The following is a 15,537-nucleotide window of genomic DNA, read 5'->3' as shown; positions in this document are numbered from 1 at the left end:
TTTCTTTGTATAATGTGAAAAATGATGTTACGCAACATATCACACTTTTAACTTGCACACACTTGTGGAATGGTGGCAAACTACGGTACTTAAAAATCTCCATAGGCGGTTTAGAGTTACAGTGGAGGTCTTCCACTAGAATTATCTTTCTCTAATGATCATGGCAATACCTACAGTGGTTTGTACGCTGTTTACATTTGCGGGTGCGAATTACATATGCGTTTGCTTTGGCGCATAAGCACGGAGGAATGGGGCGCTTTTAAAAAAAAAAATTTTTTTTTTTTATACTGTCCCTTTAAAAAAAAATCTGATCACTCTTATCACTTTTACATCCCCTCCCCCTGCTTGTAATAACAACCGAGCAGCTTCTTAGGGCCGGTTCACACAGCGGGCGATGCGAGGCGACACGACTCGCCTCGCCTCGCTCCCGCAAGTCGCCCCCGTTCTGTACAATGGAACCGTTCTGAGAGGAGCGACTCGAGTCGCTCCGACTCAGAAAAAAGGTTCCTGTACTACTTCTGGGCGACTTCGGGGGCGACTTGCATTGACTTCTATACAGAGGTCATCTGCAAGTCGCCGCTGAGGTCGCCGCAGGTCGCGGCGAGGCAAGTCGGAGACGCCTCGCCGCGCCTGCAGTGTGAACCGGCCCTTAGGTGCATCGGTTGTAATTACAAGAAAGCTGACCGTCAGTTCTAAAAAAGATTCCTGCAGCTTCACGCATCACACCGTACAACCACTTGAAGCCAATGATCTACAGTTATGGGAATTGGCAGCAAGTGGTTAATTCATTCATTCTGTTAATGTTAACACCTTAAGTCTATATACTGTATATTTTTTCAAAATTTAATTTGTGAAGGGGAGAGTTTTGACTTCCTATCAAATACAAATTACATTTTTTTTATCTTTGTGATCATTTTTTTACTTTAGTGCCATGGTAAGAGGTGTTAAGGATCTCTGCAAATTGCACATAGGCTCTCCTATACCCCCACCCTTTAAACTGGAGGTGCAGAAGACCCCAATGCCTGTTGACACCGTGCTGGTGATTTTGAAACACAAGACTGAAGAGTATGGTTCTAACTATCCATAATTTTACAGGCCCACATGCTTGTGGTTCTCCTGCCCTTTGGATACCATTCTCTATGCCTGGCATATAGAAGTATAACCTCTTGGATGATACTGCTATTTTCTTTTAAAGTTTTAATAACCTATAAAGAAACACATAACAGGAAATTGCTCTTTTACTTACAGACTTAAAGAGGAAGTAAACCCTGATGGGTTTACTTCCTCTTTGATTCCCTGCAAAGGTAAAGCATAATGGACTACTATGCATCGCATAGTAGTCTATTATGTGTCACTTACCTGACACAGGAGCCAGCAAAGTCACTGCTGTCCCCTGTAGTCCGGAGCATCCATCTTCTCGGTGGGTCTCCGTGGATCTCGCTGCTCCGCCACTGTCATTTGACAAAGCCGCAATGACGTCACCCCCGCGCATGCGCATGGGAGCCGCCACTCGCGGTATATCGCCGTTGACAGCGGTGTGCTCAGTGCGCCTGCGTGCCGCTGTCTACGGCGCATGCGCCATAGACAGTGGTGCCTGTATTTTGGCAAATATCTCCTAAACCGTGTAGGTTTAGGAGATATTTCTTGGACCTACAGGTAAGCCTTAATCTAGGCTTACATGTAGGTCAAAGTGGTTTGTAAGGGTTTACAACCACTTTAACACCGAATTTTGCAATTATTATCATAGCAACATCATACACATCACATTATCCTCACATCAAAACCACTGTCCACTGCCTAATTTCAAAAGCATACAAATTCAGTACCCAGTCAAACTCCATTATCATGCAGACTTTAGTAAAGTATTAACATGATAGAATTCTGGTACATTAACAGAAACTGAGCAATTACTGATATGTGTCATTTAGCAAAATCGTAATTTTTGGCAACACTAAAACCACAATTCAGAGGCTGACATTTTTACATCTTGGGGCATGCTGAGAGCCTCTTTGGATGGTAACCAAGAACTTGGTGGCCTTGCAATACTCTATATCCCCTTAACAATGCCAAAATGTGCAAACATTTAATATTTTGCCATATTCATTTTTTTTCCTGGAGAAAACAGAAGACTCTAAGAAGATTGTGTCATATCTGCAAAACAATAGCAGCGCAAGAGGGTTTACATTGTTTTTCCTACTAATAAAAATGAATGTAATTTTATATTTACAGGCACATGTAAATGTCTGCTTCATTCAGCATGCTGTCTTATATCATCCATACTGACATTTCTGTACTAGACTCTTATTCTGTTTATTGAGACAGAAATTACATAAATGTGTAAAAAGGTGATTCATAAATGAATAAACTCACCTTATTAATTTTATTTTATTTTTCACCAAGGTAACTGAAGTTTAATGTAATATTATATGTTAAAAATGTGTAAAAGTAGTTGATAAACATGTAGAATGTACAGGCCCCAGATGTAGCCTCCAACTTTTGTTAATGGGAAAGCTCTATAATTAAAACTGGGCATTGGAAAACAAACTGCATTAAAAAGGACACAGGTACCAAGGCAGGATGCTATGATGTGGTGCAACAACATCTACACAGAGACCTAATAATGACTTTACTGGGTTAGAAAATCTGTGTATTTTGAAAAAAATTACTTTTTATTTAAAAATGTTATTTGCAAAATTGATTAAACTTAAGCTTTAAAAGGGGCAGCACCAAGCCTGAACATTTTTTGTTATTCCCTTTTTACACCTTAGGACATCTGTAGCTAAACTCAGCAAAAGCTCTTTTCTGTTTATGACACATTAAAACCATTTTTTTTCTGTGATAGTCTATATCAGTGATGGCAAACCTTGGCACCCCAGATGTTTTGGAACTACATTTCCCATGATGCTCATGCACTCTGCAGTGTAGTTGAGCATCATGGGAAATGTAGTTCCAAAATATTTGGGGTGCCAAGGTTTGCCATAACTGGTCTATATATTTGTCAAGTATAAAACAGACCTCAAGCTGAGTCCAATAAAGCCTTTTTGGTTAGTTTTTACTAAAATAATTATATGGCACAAGGAGTGAGGCTTTACAAAGAAAATTACTGTATCATTAAAGACAGCATGCATATTTTAAATATATGCATCACACCAGCTTTAAAAACACTAGCTTTGATCAAAGTCTCTATATTTGTTGACCATATACTATCCAAACCGGATTGATTAACTAAAAGCAAGTAGGCTGTTCACATTGCAAGGGAAGTTCTAGGGGAATTTGCCACAGAGCTTAGTGGATACGGTAAAGAATAGCCAATCACGTTGGAGAAAAAAAAACAGCACAGTTACCCCTTATTCACTAATACAACCCCTATGTTATTGTAATATTAAAACATTGAGCTTTGCAGCAGTGAAGATACCAACAACGAACAACTGAATATTAAAAACAATGGATATCAGTGTAATGCTAGGTAAAGCAATCAGTGTTCTGAAAAATATGTAGAATTTGTAGGAAACAAACATCCAGAAAATAGGTAATTTCTGAATATAAAAGATAAATATTTGTAGTAGCTCACCTGAATAGGTTCATTAAGCCAGTCTGAGTCTGTATGGTTTTTAGATGTTAAAACTGTTTCATTTAATGGGGGGAAAAAACAAACTGGATGGCATGGTTGTGGAGGCTCTGGAGGAGCCATTCTAACTTCCATGTATTTTAAAGTTCCATCAGTGTTCAGGTAAAGTGTTGGTTTGTACTGATCCAAATAAGATGTAGAAAGGGATTTGGTTGAGAAACAAGACCCACAAGTACTTTCAGAATTTTTCTTAAGGCATCTAACAAGTATTATTATAAAAGTAACAAGAAAGACTAAAGTGACAGCTGCTAAGGAAATGATGAGATACAAGGTCATATTTGGTGTTGATTTAGAGTTTGTGAGAAAATCATGTGATTTGGGACTTTCTTGCACTATATTCTCTATTATATTTACAATCAGAGTGACTGTAGAGGACATTGAAGGCTCCCCATGGTCACTGATGGAAATGACAAGTCGATGTTCTGTGTTATCCGTCTCCTGTAATCCTCGCAGTGTTCTGACTTCTCCTGTATATTCAGAGATGTGAAACAAAGCTGGACTGCCAGAATGAAGAAGACTATAGGTGAGCCAGGCATTGTGCCCAGAATCCAGATCCACCGCAGATACTTTACTGACTAAATAGCCAACAGACGCAGATCTGGGAATGGTCTCTTGTGCAATGGCTTCCCCTGAGTTCTCTGGGTATAAAATAGAGGGATAATTGTCATTTGTATCCTGAATAAATATGAAGACTGAAACATTGGAAAACAGCTTTGGGGATCCGGAATCTTCCACTCTCGCAGTGATCTGTAGAACTTGGAACTGTTCATAGTCAAAGGAGCGCTGGGCATATATATTACCAGTGTCAGAGTTAATGTAGACAAATGAAGAGACAGGAGAGCCATCTATGTGGCTCTCCAATATGGAGAAAATGAGCTTTGCATTATCTCCCTCATCTGGATCTCCAGCAGATACTGTACACAACAGTCTGCCAGGCTCATTGTTTTCTGATATGAAGGCATTGTAAGCAGACTGTAGAAATGCTGGAGAATTATCATTAACATCAGAAATAGTGATGATGATTGTAGTCTGGCTGCTTAAAGAAGGAGAGCCGAGATCAGAAGCGATCAGTGTAATAGTATATTGTGAGACTTTCTCTCTGTCCAGATTTCCACTAGTGACCAGTGTATAACGGGTTGACATGGGCTGGCAGTTCTGTTGCAATTGAATCATCATCTTGGTTTAAAATGGAGCAGCAGCTCTTTGTGTGTTAGAGAGGAGATGGGAGGGTGAATCACTGAGCCAGGGGGAGGGGAGTGTGTGGCTGAAACGAGCAGATTCATTAGCGTGGCTTGAAATCCTTACTGGATGACAAGCCTGCCCTCTTCTGGTTAAATGTGAAAATAAAATTACAATTAAGATTTAAGATGAAGTAATTCCAGACCTTTGAAATTACGAATTATTAAGGGATATTGATATACAGTATATTATTATATAGCAGATACTGTATATATATATATATATATATATATATATATATATATATATATATATATATATATATATATATATATATATATATATATATATATATATATATATTGTGTATCCTCTGGTAATTATGTCACATATGGTTTTTCAAAATTTTCATAGACACAAGCACTGTGATATTCTTATCAGTCCCCCCTTAGCAGCAATATTCGCTACACAGCTGAATAATGTTGATCCTTATGGATTTTCTTTAATATACAGTAGATTAATGCTAAAAAAAGACACTATATACCATGGTTAAGGTGTCTTTTTTAGTATTAATCTATAGTATAGAAAATCTGTAAGGATCAGCATAGCAAAAAAATAATAATAATATAGAGTACACAATTGCGACACAAGTCAAATTGCAATTAAATGGTATCAAAATGCCCTTTCCTTTTTAGTCTGCAGTGCTGTAAGTCAGATTTCAGTTATCCCCTGCAACAAAGTTGTCATTTTTGGGGAGATACTCCCAAAGTGAAATCATGACTAAAGGGATGCAGACCTTGCTACTTTCCTCATTAGAACCCTGCAGGTGCAGCATCTGATTGATAATTATAAGATCACTTCCATACATATTCACATGGACACAGACAAACAACTATTTCTTCAGAATATCAAGAGGTAGGAATCTGCAAGACAATTTGTTAAAACCCTTGCTATGTACATAGATCACCCAGAGAGGAATGTTTTTTTCTCAACAAAAGTGGAGTTACTTTTTAAACCAATAAGTCAGATATATGTTATGATTATGTTTTTCTGTATATATATATATATATATATATATATATATATATATATATATATATATATATATATATATATATATATTATTAAGTAGATGTGTATCTGTCAGTTTTTATTGTAGACACAAATTAAATATTTTATAGGCATGATGTACCAATAATGTAGTTTTAATAGGAGATACTGAAAAATTTTGCTTCGCAGAGTATCTAATATGTAATACATCCTAATTTCTATGAGTAAAAAAAATTCCTTGGCTGCCCAATACTCACTTTACACACAACTATGCAGGCACGTGAGCATTCATACTGAATGAAATGATCAATGTAAAGCATAGGTATAGAAATATATCTGGCAATGGCTTATTAAAGAATACATGCACTTTCATTACAAAAATATATTTTTAATGTTACCTCACTATTTCCTTCCCAGTACTAAAAATGGTCTTCTACCCTGAAGCTCAGGTCGGAATAAACTGCATTCCCCTTGGCCTTGGTAATCTTTACTGAAACTGGTGATTCATAGCTATCTTTTTTTAATTAGGTGCATGCTGTGAGCTGGAGAAGGGGGTGAAAGGTCTAGGGCAGGTTGGCACCTAGAGAATCATATGTATTTTTAGCTTTGAAGAAATCAGAGTTTTCTTATATTTTTTAATGTCAAAGTGCATGTATAGTTCAAACATATTACTGTAATACTGATCAAGCGAAGTATGCTATCGACATCAATGTGAAGTCATTTATACAAGAAATACAGAGAACGTTATACAACAAGATGCCACATTTACATGAAATAAGGGCAAGCTCTCAGAATAGAACATTTACCCATTTTTGTATTTAATAGTTTAGGCTACCATAGAGCAGAAATTCAAATGTCAGTATAATAGTGGGTATGAAATAACAAAGGAATTGTAAGAAATACTGTCAGCTGCTTTGATGAAAATTCACACTGAGGGATTGATTAACAAAGTGATACTTTCTAACTGGGATATAATTGCTTTCCTTAAAAAAAAAAGATATATATATATATTTACTTTGCACAGTGTTGTGTTTTATAAATGTGCTTTCTGCTTTTTTTTTTTCTTTGGAATACCGACTTAAGCAACACTCCATTTCTTTTAATAAGTAGGGAAAAAGTGGTCAAAGTAATAAGAGAATCCAATGTGTCTTCCACAGGGGGCATGCAGAAGGACACCATAGGCAACGTATCACACTCTTGATGTTATGAATTAAATGTACAATACAGAAACAGGGTGGGGAGTGGATACCACTCTCCATTATAAATTGGCCCATAAGTTATCAATGCATTTAAAAAATAAAAATAAATTCAGGTTGCAAGAAGAGGTAAGCTTTTGAAAATGACCAAGATTGGAATATTTTGTAAACATTTAAGAAAGTACTGACATAATTTAGGATGATTTATTGAAACTGCTCTTCCACATCTATGAACATCTAGCAATAATTATAAAATAATAAAATAATAAGATACAATATTATATATTACTTCTATTTATGCGATAGGGAGTAGAAATGTTTGTCCCATAACAGCCTGCACAATTTATAATGAGATTCTCACTGATTTCCACAAGTGGAAATCAATTTCCACAAAGTGATACCGTACATCAATGGTGTTCAACTTAAAAGGGGGCAAGTGCCACATTTGTATTCACAAGTTGAGTAGAGGGCTGCATCAACCAATATTTTTTACAATTTAAAATCAAAAAATATTAGGCAGCATAACCCCCTTCCAGGAACCTTCTTCCTCAAGTGCACTTCTGCAGGGTTGGCACCAGCATAGGGTTGCTTAGGCAGCTTCCTTAGTGTGCCAGGATGGGGGGGGGGGGGGGGGGCAGTGGACAAACCTGAATCCCCAGAAACTTGCTGGAAAATGAACATTTTTTAATTACCCGTCGTATGTTTCTTTGCGTTGCACCCTTTCTCCTACCAGGCATAACGCAGATGTTTTTTTCTCCTGCCAGCTACCCATGGCAGGTGGGGGAAGGCAGGGAGTGTGTGGCCCCGCCCCCTATTTGCACACTGCTATTTGGTGGCAGTTTGGCGCATCTCAGTTTTCAGTGCTGTGTGACACTCTTCTCGCTGTGCTCCATCGCATTGTGATCACAGTGTGGGGGATGCCGGCAAGTCTGTGGATGGTGGGGTGATTTGGGGGGTAGGTGGACTCACACCCTCATAACACGTGCCATTTAAGGGCAGTTTGATTGGGATCTTGGGTACAGCATTGCTTTCTTCACTGTGCAGACGGCGTGTGTCCCATATCGGGGGGTTGCATTGTGGGGGGTGACGGGAGGTGGTGGGGTGCACCTTCACCTGTGTAGACAGGGGTCATTGCACCGGCCCTACCTAGACATACACTCCCCTGCGGCTTCTTACCTTCCAGATGATGTTAGGCTGGAACTATACCATGCCTGTCAGGGGGCTGGAATGGAGAGAGTATTCCAGCCGCCTTCAGCACTCCACTGCCACTCTACATTGTAGAACCTTACTTTCCATACAGGGCTGTTAAACGTGGGGGAAACATTGGGCCTGTGAGCTATCAGTTGGACAGCCCTGTTCTAGGTAGCCCTTTGAATAATTTTTTTATCAGTTCAATCATATAACAAAACAGCAGCGGAGAGGAATTTCTATTTTTACTCATATCTACCATTTAGCAAAAATCACTTCAAAGAATTTTGTAATAGTAATACTCAACCCAAAGCAAAACTTACTGGCAAAGGGGAAAAAAATATTGAATTATATCTACACAGGACTTGCTTGTTTCCAAAGCTGTGAGCGACGCTCTGGGGCTGATATACTAAAGACACATAGGCTGTTCACGTTACAAGAGAATGTTCAGTTAACTTTTAGAGATTACCCAAATATATGCAAAGAAAAACAAAACAGACATTTTGCTTACACGATTTAATGATGGAAGTCAGTAGAGCTTCACTCACTAAGCTAAGGGAAAATGTCCTTGCAAATGCAAACAGTGTACTTGCCTCAAACACACTGTCCATACACTGGCATAGAACAAGGCTTACACTGGATTTATTGATATAAATCCTATGTAGTTATAATACTGGACTTTATTTAATTTTATTTCTTAACATTTTATAGCTACATTACTATTTCTACCATAACAACAGAGCAGTGGTTCATAAAAAAATGTGTATATAAATAAAAGGTTTCGCGCATAGCAACTAAACTGCCCCTACAATAAATCTTCGTCCAATTTCCCAAGAACATCTGCCATTTATTGCCGTTTCTTCCATTTGTATATACCAGCTGCACAGAAAAAAATGTAAATAAAAGATCTAAAGAAATAAGATAGAGTGCAACAAAAGCACTACTCAGTAGTGATTAAAAGATATCAAACATTGCCAAGTAAAGCAAATTATGTAAATTTAGAACATCTGTAAAATATGTATGGGATTAAAATCCTAATAATAAACTAGCAATTGTTAGGAAATAAGTGCATTTACAAATCAGTAATTACATCTCACCTGAGTGGGTTCATTTAGCCAACTTGAGTCTGAAATGTTTTTGGGGTCCATGACTGTTTCATTAAATTGGAGAACATGTTTAGGGTCTACAAGAGTGAAATCTGGATTTGCTGTCGGAAGAAAACAGGTTGGATTACAAGGTCCTGTGGGTTCAGGTGGAGCCATCCTCACTTCCATGTATTTTAAAGTCCCATCTGTGTTTAGGTAAAGTGTGGGTTTATACTGATCCAAATAAGATGTAGAAAGAGGTTTGTTTGAAAAACAAGATCCACAGCTGCTGTCATAACTCTTTTTAAGGCATCTAATGAGCAATATTGTAAAAGTTACAAGAAAAACTAAACTAATTGCTACTAAGGAAATTATAAGGTATAAGGTCATATCTGTTACTGATTCAGAGTTTTTAAGAAAATCATGAGATTTGGGTCTTTCCTGAGCAATATTCTCCATTATATTTACAATCAGAGTGACTGTAGAGGACAGTGAAGGCTCCCCATGGTCACTGACAGAAATGACAAGTCGATGTTCTGTGTTATCCGTCTCCTGTAATCCTCGCAGTGTTCTGACTTCTCCTGTATATTCAGAGATGTGAAACAAAGCTGGACTGCCAGGCTGAAGAAGACTATAGGTGAGCCAGGCATTGTGCCCAGAATCCGGATCCACCGCAGATACTTTACTGACTAAATATCCAGCAGACGCAGATCTGGGAAGGGTCTCCTGAGCAATGACTTCCCCTGAGTTCTCTGGGTATAATATAGAAGGATAATTGTCATTTGTATCCTGAATAAATATAAAGACTGAAACATTGGAGGACAGCTTTGGGGATCCGGAATCTTCCACTCTCGCAGTGATCTGTAGAACTTGGAACTGTTCATAGTCAAAGGAGCGCTGGGCATAAATATTACCAGTGTCGGAGTTAATGTAGACAAATGAAGAGACGGGCGAGCCATCTATGTGGCTCTCTGCTATGGAGTAAATGAGATTTGCATTATCTCCCTCATCTGGATCTCCAGCAGATACTGTACACAACAGTCTGCCAGGCTCATTGTTTTCTGATGTGAAGGCATTGTAAGCAGACTGTAGAAATACTGGAGGATTATCATTAACATCAGAAATAGTAATGATGATTGTAGTCTGACTGCTTAAAGAAGGAGAGCCGAGATCAGAAGCAATCAGTGTAATAATATATTGTGAGACTTTCTCCCTGTCCAGATGTCCGCTAGTGACCAGTGTATACCGATTTGACATAGGCTGGCATTTAAAAGGTAAATCTGGTGATATTTCCACTTTGGTTTCACTATTTTTACCAGAATCCTTGTCCCTGACTGTGATAAGCCCAACAACAGTCCCTACTGGGGCATCTTCAGGCACTTCATTGCTTTTTGAGGTAAACATAATTTCTGGTACGTTATCATTTACATCTTCTAATTCAACCTGGATGCGACAACGTCCCTCCTGTTTTGGTGTTCCTTTATCTATTGCTTTAACAAATAGTTCATAAACATTTGTTATTTCAAAATCCAAAGGCCCTTTAATGAACAGTTCCCCAGTGATTGGGTTTATATCAAATAGCTCCTTTCCAGCAAAAGATGTATGATGATCAAAGGAATACGTAAATTCACTATTCATACCATCATCAGCATCAGTAGCATTCAGTTTCATTATGACAGATTTTAAAGGAATGTTTTCCCTGACATTGATCTTATACCGTGATAGATCAAATATTGGTGGGTTATCATTTACATCTAACACTGCAACTGTTATCTGAGTGGATCCTGATCGGGGAGGTTCCCCTCCGTCAATGGCAGTCAGAACAAGCTTGTGTTCTGATTTCTCTTCTCTGTCTAGGATTTTATCCAGTATTAATTCTGCAATGAGTCTTTCATCATCCTTTGTTACAGATAATGAAAAGAATGGATTTGGGTTTAATTTGTACTCAGTAACACTATTAAGTCCTACATCAAAATCCTGAGCATTTTCTAAAGGAAATGGTACACCAGCACCAGTTATTAGCTCTGTAATTTTTATAACTTGATCAGAGTTCCGAAAAAATGGTGAATTGTCATTTATATCCAAAATCTCAATATCCAGGCTGAAAAGCTCCAAAGGATTCTCAGCTACAACCTCTAAATGTAGAAAGCAGCTGGCAATGGATGCACACAAGCTCTCCCTATCAATCCTTCCATATACAGTTAAAGCTCCATTTCTCTGATCAATTGCAAAAAGCTTGCTGCTGTCCTCAGATCTCAAATGCAGCTTCCTTCTATTAATATCTACTAATTTTAAGCCCAGATTCTGAGCTATATTCCCCACAACAGTCCCTGGATCTGATTCCTCTGCAACAGAATACCGTAGCTGCCCAGAGACCCAGCCCCAGCTACAAAAGAGAAAGAAGAATGCTACTTGCCATTTCCAAGCTTTGGGAAAGCTTAGGTAGTCCATATCTTAATTCCTTAGTATGAGACTGCATAAAAAGCATATCATTTTGTAATCCACATGTGGCTGCTGTGTAAATTTGTATCCTGCTTGTATAAAATGCCTCTTTTGTTGCAATGAAAGCACCCAGAGTCGTCAGTGGAGTAGCTCTTCTTTGTGTGTGAGGAGGAAGATGGGAGGGTGAATCACTGAGCCAGGGGGAGGAGAGTGCAACGTACAGAATAGCAGATCTCCTAACAGTTGAAAAATCAGAATAGATGACAAGTCTGCCCTCTTCTGGTCGATTTTCATAACTTCAGGTCCCATCTTGAAGTATTTAAACCCTCAAAACAACATCTTGTTTTAATATTTCAAGGATAAGCTGAAGCCAAGTTAGGATGATGGAATTGTAACCAATTATTTAAATATTATTAATAATACTTTCAATGATTGATAACAACTTAGTAGATTTGGTTTAGAAAATATATTATTGTGGTATATACAGAAAACATTACCTAAAGATCTTAGACCTATTTGTAATTAAATTTAAGATGCTGTAAGATTGTAAAATGTCACAATGGCATATTGTAATATAAACATCAACACTATGATATGTCAGGTGTCATAATGATTTATATAGCATCACTATGTTATCCAGGAATTATACATATAACTATGCACATAATTTCCTGCCTCTGTGAAGCCTATCTAAACCAGGCTGTGATCATTTGAACATATACAATCTAGCACTTGAATGATCAGCTGTTCATCTATATATATCGATTTCCATTTTTTTTTGTCAAAGCTTAATTGAACAAGCTAGTTAGAAACTGATTGACTGCAGCAGATTTTGCACTCTCCAGTTTTAGTAAATCAGCCCCACAATTTTAAAAGTTACAGTGTATGTAATAGTTTCTACTTGACCAAGATACTAATTCAACTGAATTTACAGAATCAACTGTCAGTTTTTAGATGGAAATCATTTCTAAAAGAACACAAAGATGTTCATAGAATTTCCATAGAACTGCAAAAATCATAGAGTACAATTTGTCTGAAGTCCTTACTTCATCTGTGTGTATGGTGTGATATCTGCTCAGTTATATTTGGCTCTCTGCAATTCTTTGAGTCAGCTCTCTGGCATCATGCATGATACCTTTGAACATTTTATCCATAAAAAGTTTCTACAGGAGGGTGCCAGATCTTTCCTCAACCTACCCCATTTAATCTTGGGGCCAGCATGCATAATGTGATAACACATGTACATAGCAAATTCATACATACACATTCTAAGGACAATTTAGACAGAGACCATCAGTCTACCAGTATGGCTCTGGAATGTTGGGGGAACTGTAGTACCAAGAAGAAACACACATATTAATTTCTAAATGTCCCATTTATTTATCAAAGGAAGAACACGCAGACTAGACTCTAGGTCAACAGACTCAAGGACATGCAATTAGTGTCTTAACCTAGATTCAAACCAATCACCCTGGTGCTGCAATGCATAAGTACTAGTAAATCATACTCTATGCTGGTTCTAAGTTGGTTTTGAGAAGTGTTTTCCACATTAATAGAATGATTCAAGAACATGCAATTAGTGTATTGACCTAGATTCAAACCAATCACCCTGGTGCTGCAATACATAAGTACTAGTAAGTCATACTCTATGTTGGTTCTGAGAAGTGTTTTCCACATTAATAGAATGTAAAATTGGATTTAATAAAGTCCCTGGGTTGTTGACTGGGCTAGGTCAATCTAAACAATATTCAATAGAAGAAACTGTTACATCAAGCCCCCCCCCCCCACAAACCATTAATAACTATATGACCTTACAACCACAGGCCATGTAAAGATATATGTACAGATAGACTAGGTAATAAAAGGTATTATGGTATGTCAGATATCTATTTAAGATGAAAGTTACCTTTGCTATGTGTGGTTTTGTGTATCAGTGTGGGTAGTTTATTCAGAATCTGCCTCATTGCTTTCTTGGAGTAAGATCTCAGAACAACACATAAGCATAAGCTCATCACTGTACAGTTTATATTATTCCTGGAAAAGGTTTACATTTTTCTATATGTGCAAATTCCAGAACTTACGCACATAAGGTCTGTACCCATGCTGAATACCTTACATATTTTACTGTTCTATAAGTGCAAAGTCTAGAAATGTGCATGTTTGCAAAGGTTCCATTTGTACAAAGTTATGTTAATCTTGTTCAAGTTTACCAGTGTACCACATTGAAGTCTATTTGAGGGCAAAGCTTCCTATTAAATTCTGCCTACTATGCAAGATTTTGTTAAACAAAAGCCATGGGAAGAATGGAAGACAGGCAAAGAAATAAGGGAACACATATCAATGACAAAATTATAATGAATAGATAAAAAGAAACAGTATCTTTCTCTACACTGAATTATCAGCCTTCCCTAACAGCTCCAATACACATTGACAATATGGCTGAAGTCTAGAACTCTCACACACAATTGTACAATTCCTGAATGCTTTACATAATTCCTTGCTCTATGTGTGCAAAATCTATACTGCGCACAAACTTTAGTATGCAATATATCCAAAGCCCTATCCAAAGCCCTATCCAAAGCCCTATCAGAATGTATGTACTAAAAACACATACCAAGCACAAAAGTGCAAAAGCAAATGCTATTTTTCTTGATCCACAGAAGTAAGGCACTGTTCACACTAGCATTAGAAACGAGCACTTGGGATGCGTTTTGGTTGCTCCCATCTAGCAAATCAGCCTATATTGGATAATATGGACAGCAGAGAGAGCTGTTCACATTTGAAAAACATGTACCATTTGTTTCGCTTCATGCCACTGTGAGGCTAAAATGTCCACTGTGGGAGGAGATGAAGCTTGTCAACTACTTCCAATCAAGTCTACAGTAATGCACTATAAATGTACTGTAAATGCACCTGTAAGTATTTGCAGCATGTCTGGCAAGTGTTTATCAAATATCAGTGAGACTTCCCCCTTAATAAAGAAAAAATCACTTTGAAGGCTTTTAACTTGTCAAAAACACATGGTAAAGTGTTCAATTTAGTGCCATCAGCATTAGAGTTTTGTGTGTGTGAACATAGTCTTATATGGTAGGCACAGAATATATTTTTAAATATTTGTCATGCCATATTTGATATGCCCATCATAATAATTACACTTCCAGATTGCAATAGATAGATTATAATCTTGAATGCCAGAATAGGCAGACAATTTCTTAAACCAGACATCTTTTATTAATTAATTTAAGTTAATTTACTGTTATTTCTTGACATCTACTAATTGTATTGTGTGCTTACTCCTAAATTTGTAACAATAAAGTAAACCCTTCTCATCTACACTTATATTCTTCAACTTTCAGGTGGCATTAGAATTTTTTTCCATGCAACAGACATTTGGATAATGAGTTATTCATGTGTGAATACATGTCCTCTACATAATGATGAAAGATCATACATAGATATATATTTAAGGTTAGCTTTTGTTCTGTGATGCACACAGAGTTTACATTACTTTTTTTTTTTGTTTAATGTATTCTGTTTGTTTATAAGGGAAACTACAGTGGTAGTACAGTGGTAGTATTCATTTTGGAGGCAAATGCAAGAGTGGAAAGGTATAAAAGGAGGCAGAAAAGGTTAACTTAAACCTAGTACCCACTATTATTTTTTCTTTTTGTTCAACTCAGTGGGCTGAGCGGTAAAAAAGGAAGTGATTGGCAGGTGATCCTGTACTAACAATCCAAAGTTATTGTGTTGTGAAAGGGGCACTGCCCTG

At 37.4% G+C, this 15,537-nt stretch overlaps 1 protein-coding gene across 48 annotated transcripts in view; it reads right to left on the bottom strand.

The window, feature by feature from the left end:
- Positions 1-15,537, bottom strand: part of LOC143964452 (protocadherin gamma-C5-like) — a 568,154-nt gene that overhangs the window by 85,606 nt on the left and 467,011 nt on the right. For 2 of the 48 annotated variants that reach the window (XM_077474203.1, XM_077474207.1), the window contains exon 1: positions 9,339-11,925. The exons of the other annotated variants lie outside the window; for them this stretch is intronic. In XM_077474203.1, coding sequence (XP_077330329.1) covers positions 9,339-11,777 — 2,439 coding nt within the window. In that variant the 5' untranslated portion in view covers positions 11,778-11,925. Of the gene's footprint in view, positions 1-9,338; positions 11,926-15,537 lie in introns of those variants that run through there. 48 annotated transcript variants of the gene reach the window in all.

Source organism: Lithobates pipiens, unplaced genomic scaffold (genome assembly GCF_037356315.1).
Source record: "Lithobates pipiens isolate NorthernLeopardFrog02 unplaced genomic scaffold, aLitPip1_a1.2 Scaffold_8, whole genome shotgun sequence".
NCBI lineage: Eukaryota > Metazoa > Chordata > Amphibia > Anura > Ranidae > Lithobates > Lithobates pipiens.
The sequence above is the reverse complement of the archived record's forward strand: the minus strand, read 5'-3'. Positions and strand labels throughout refer to the sequence as shown.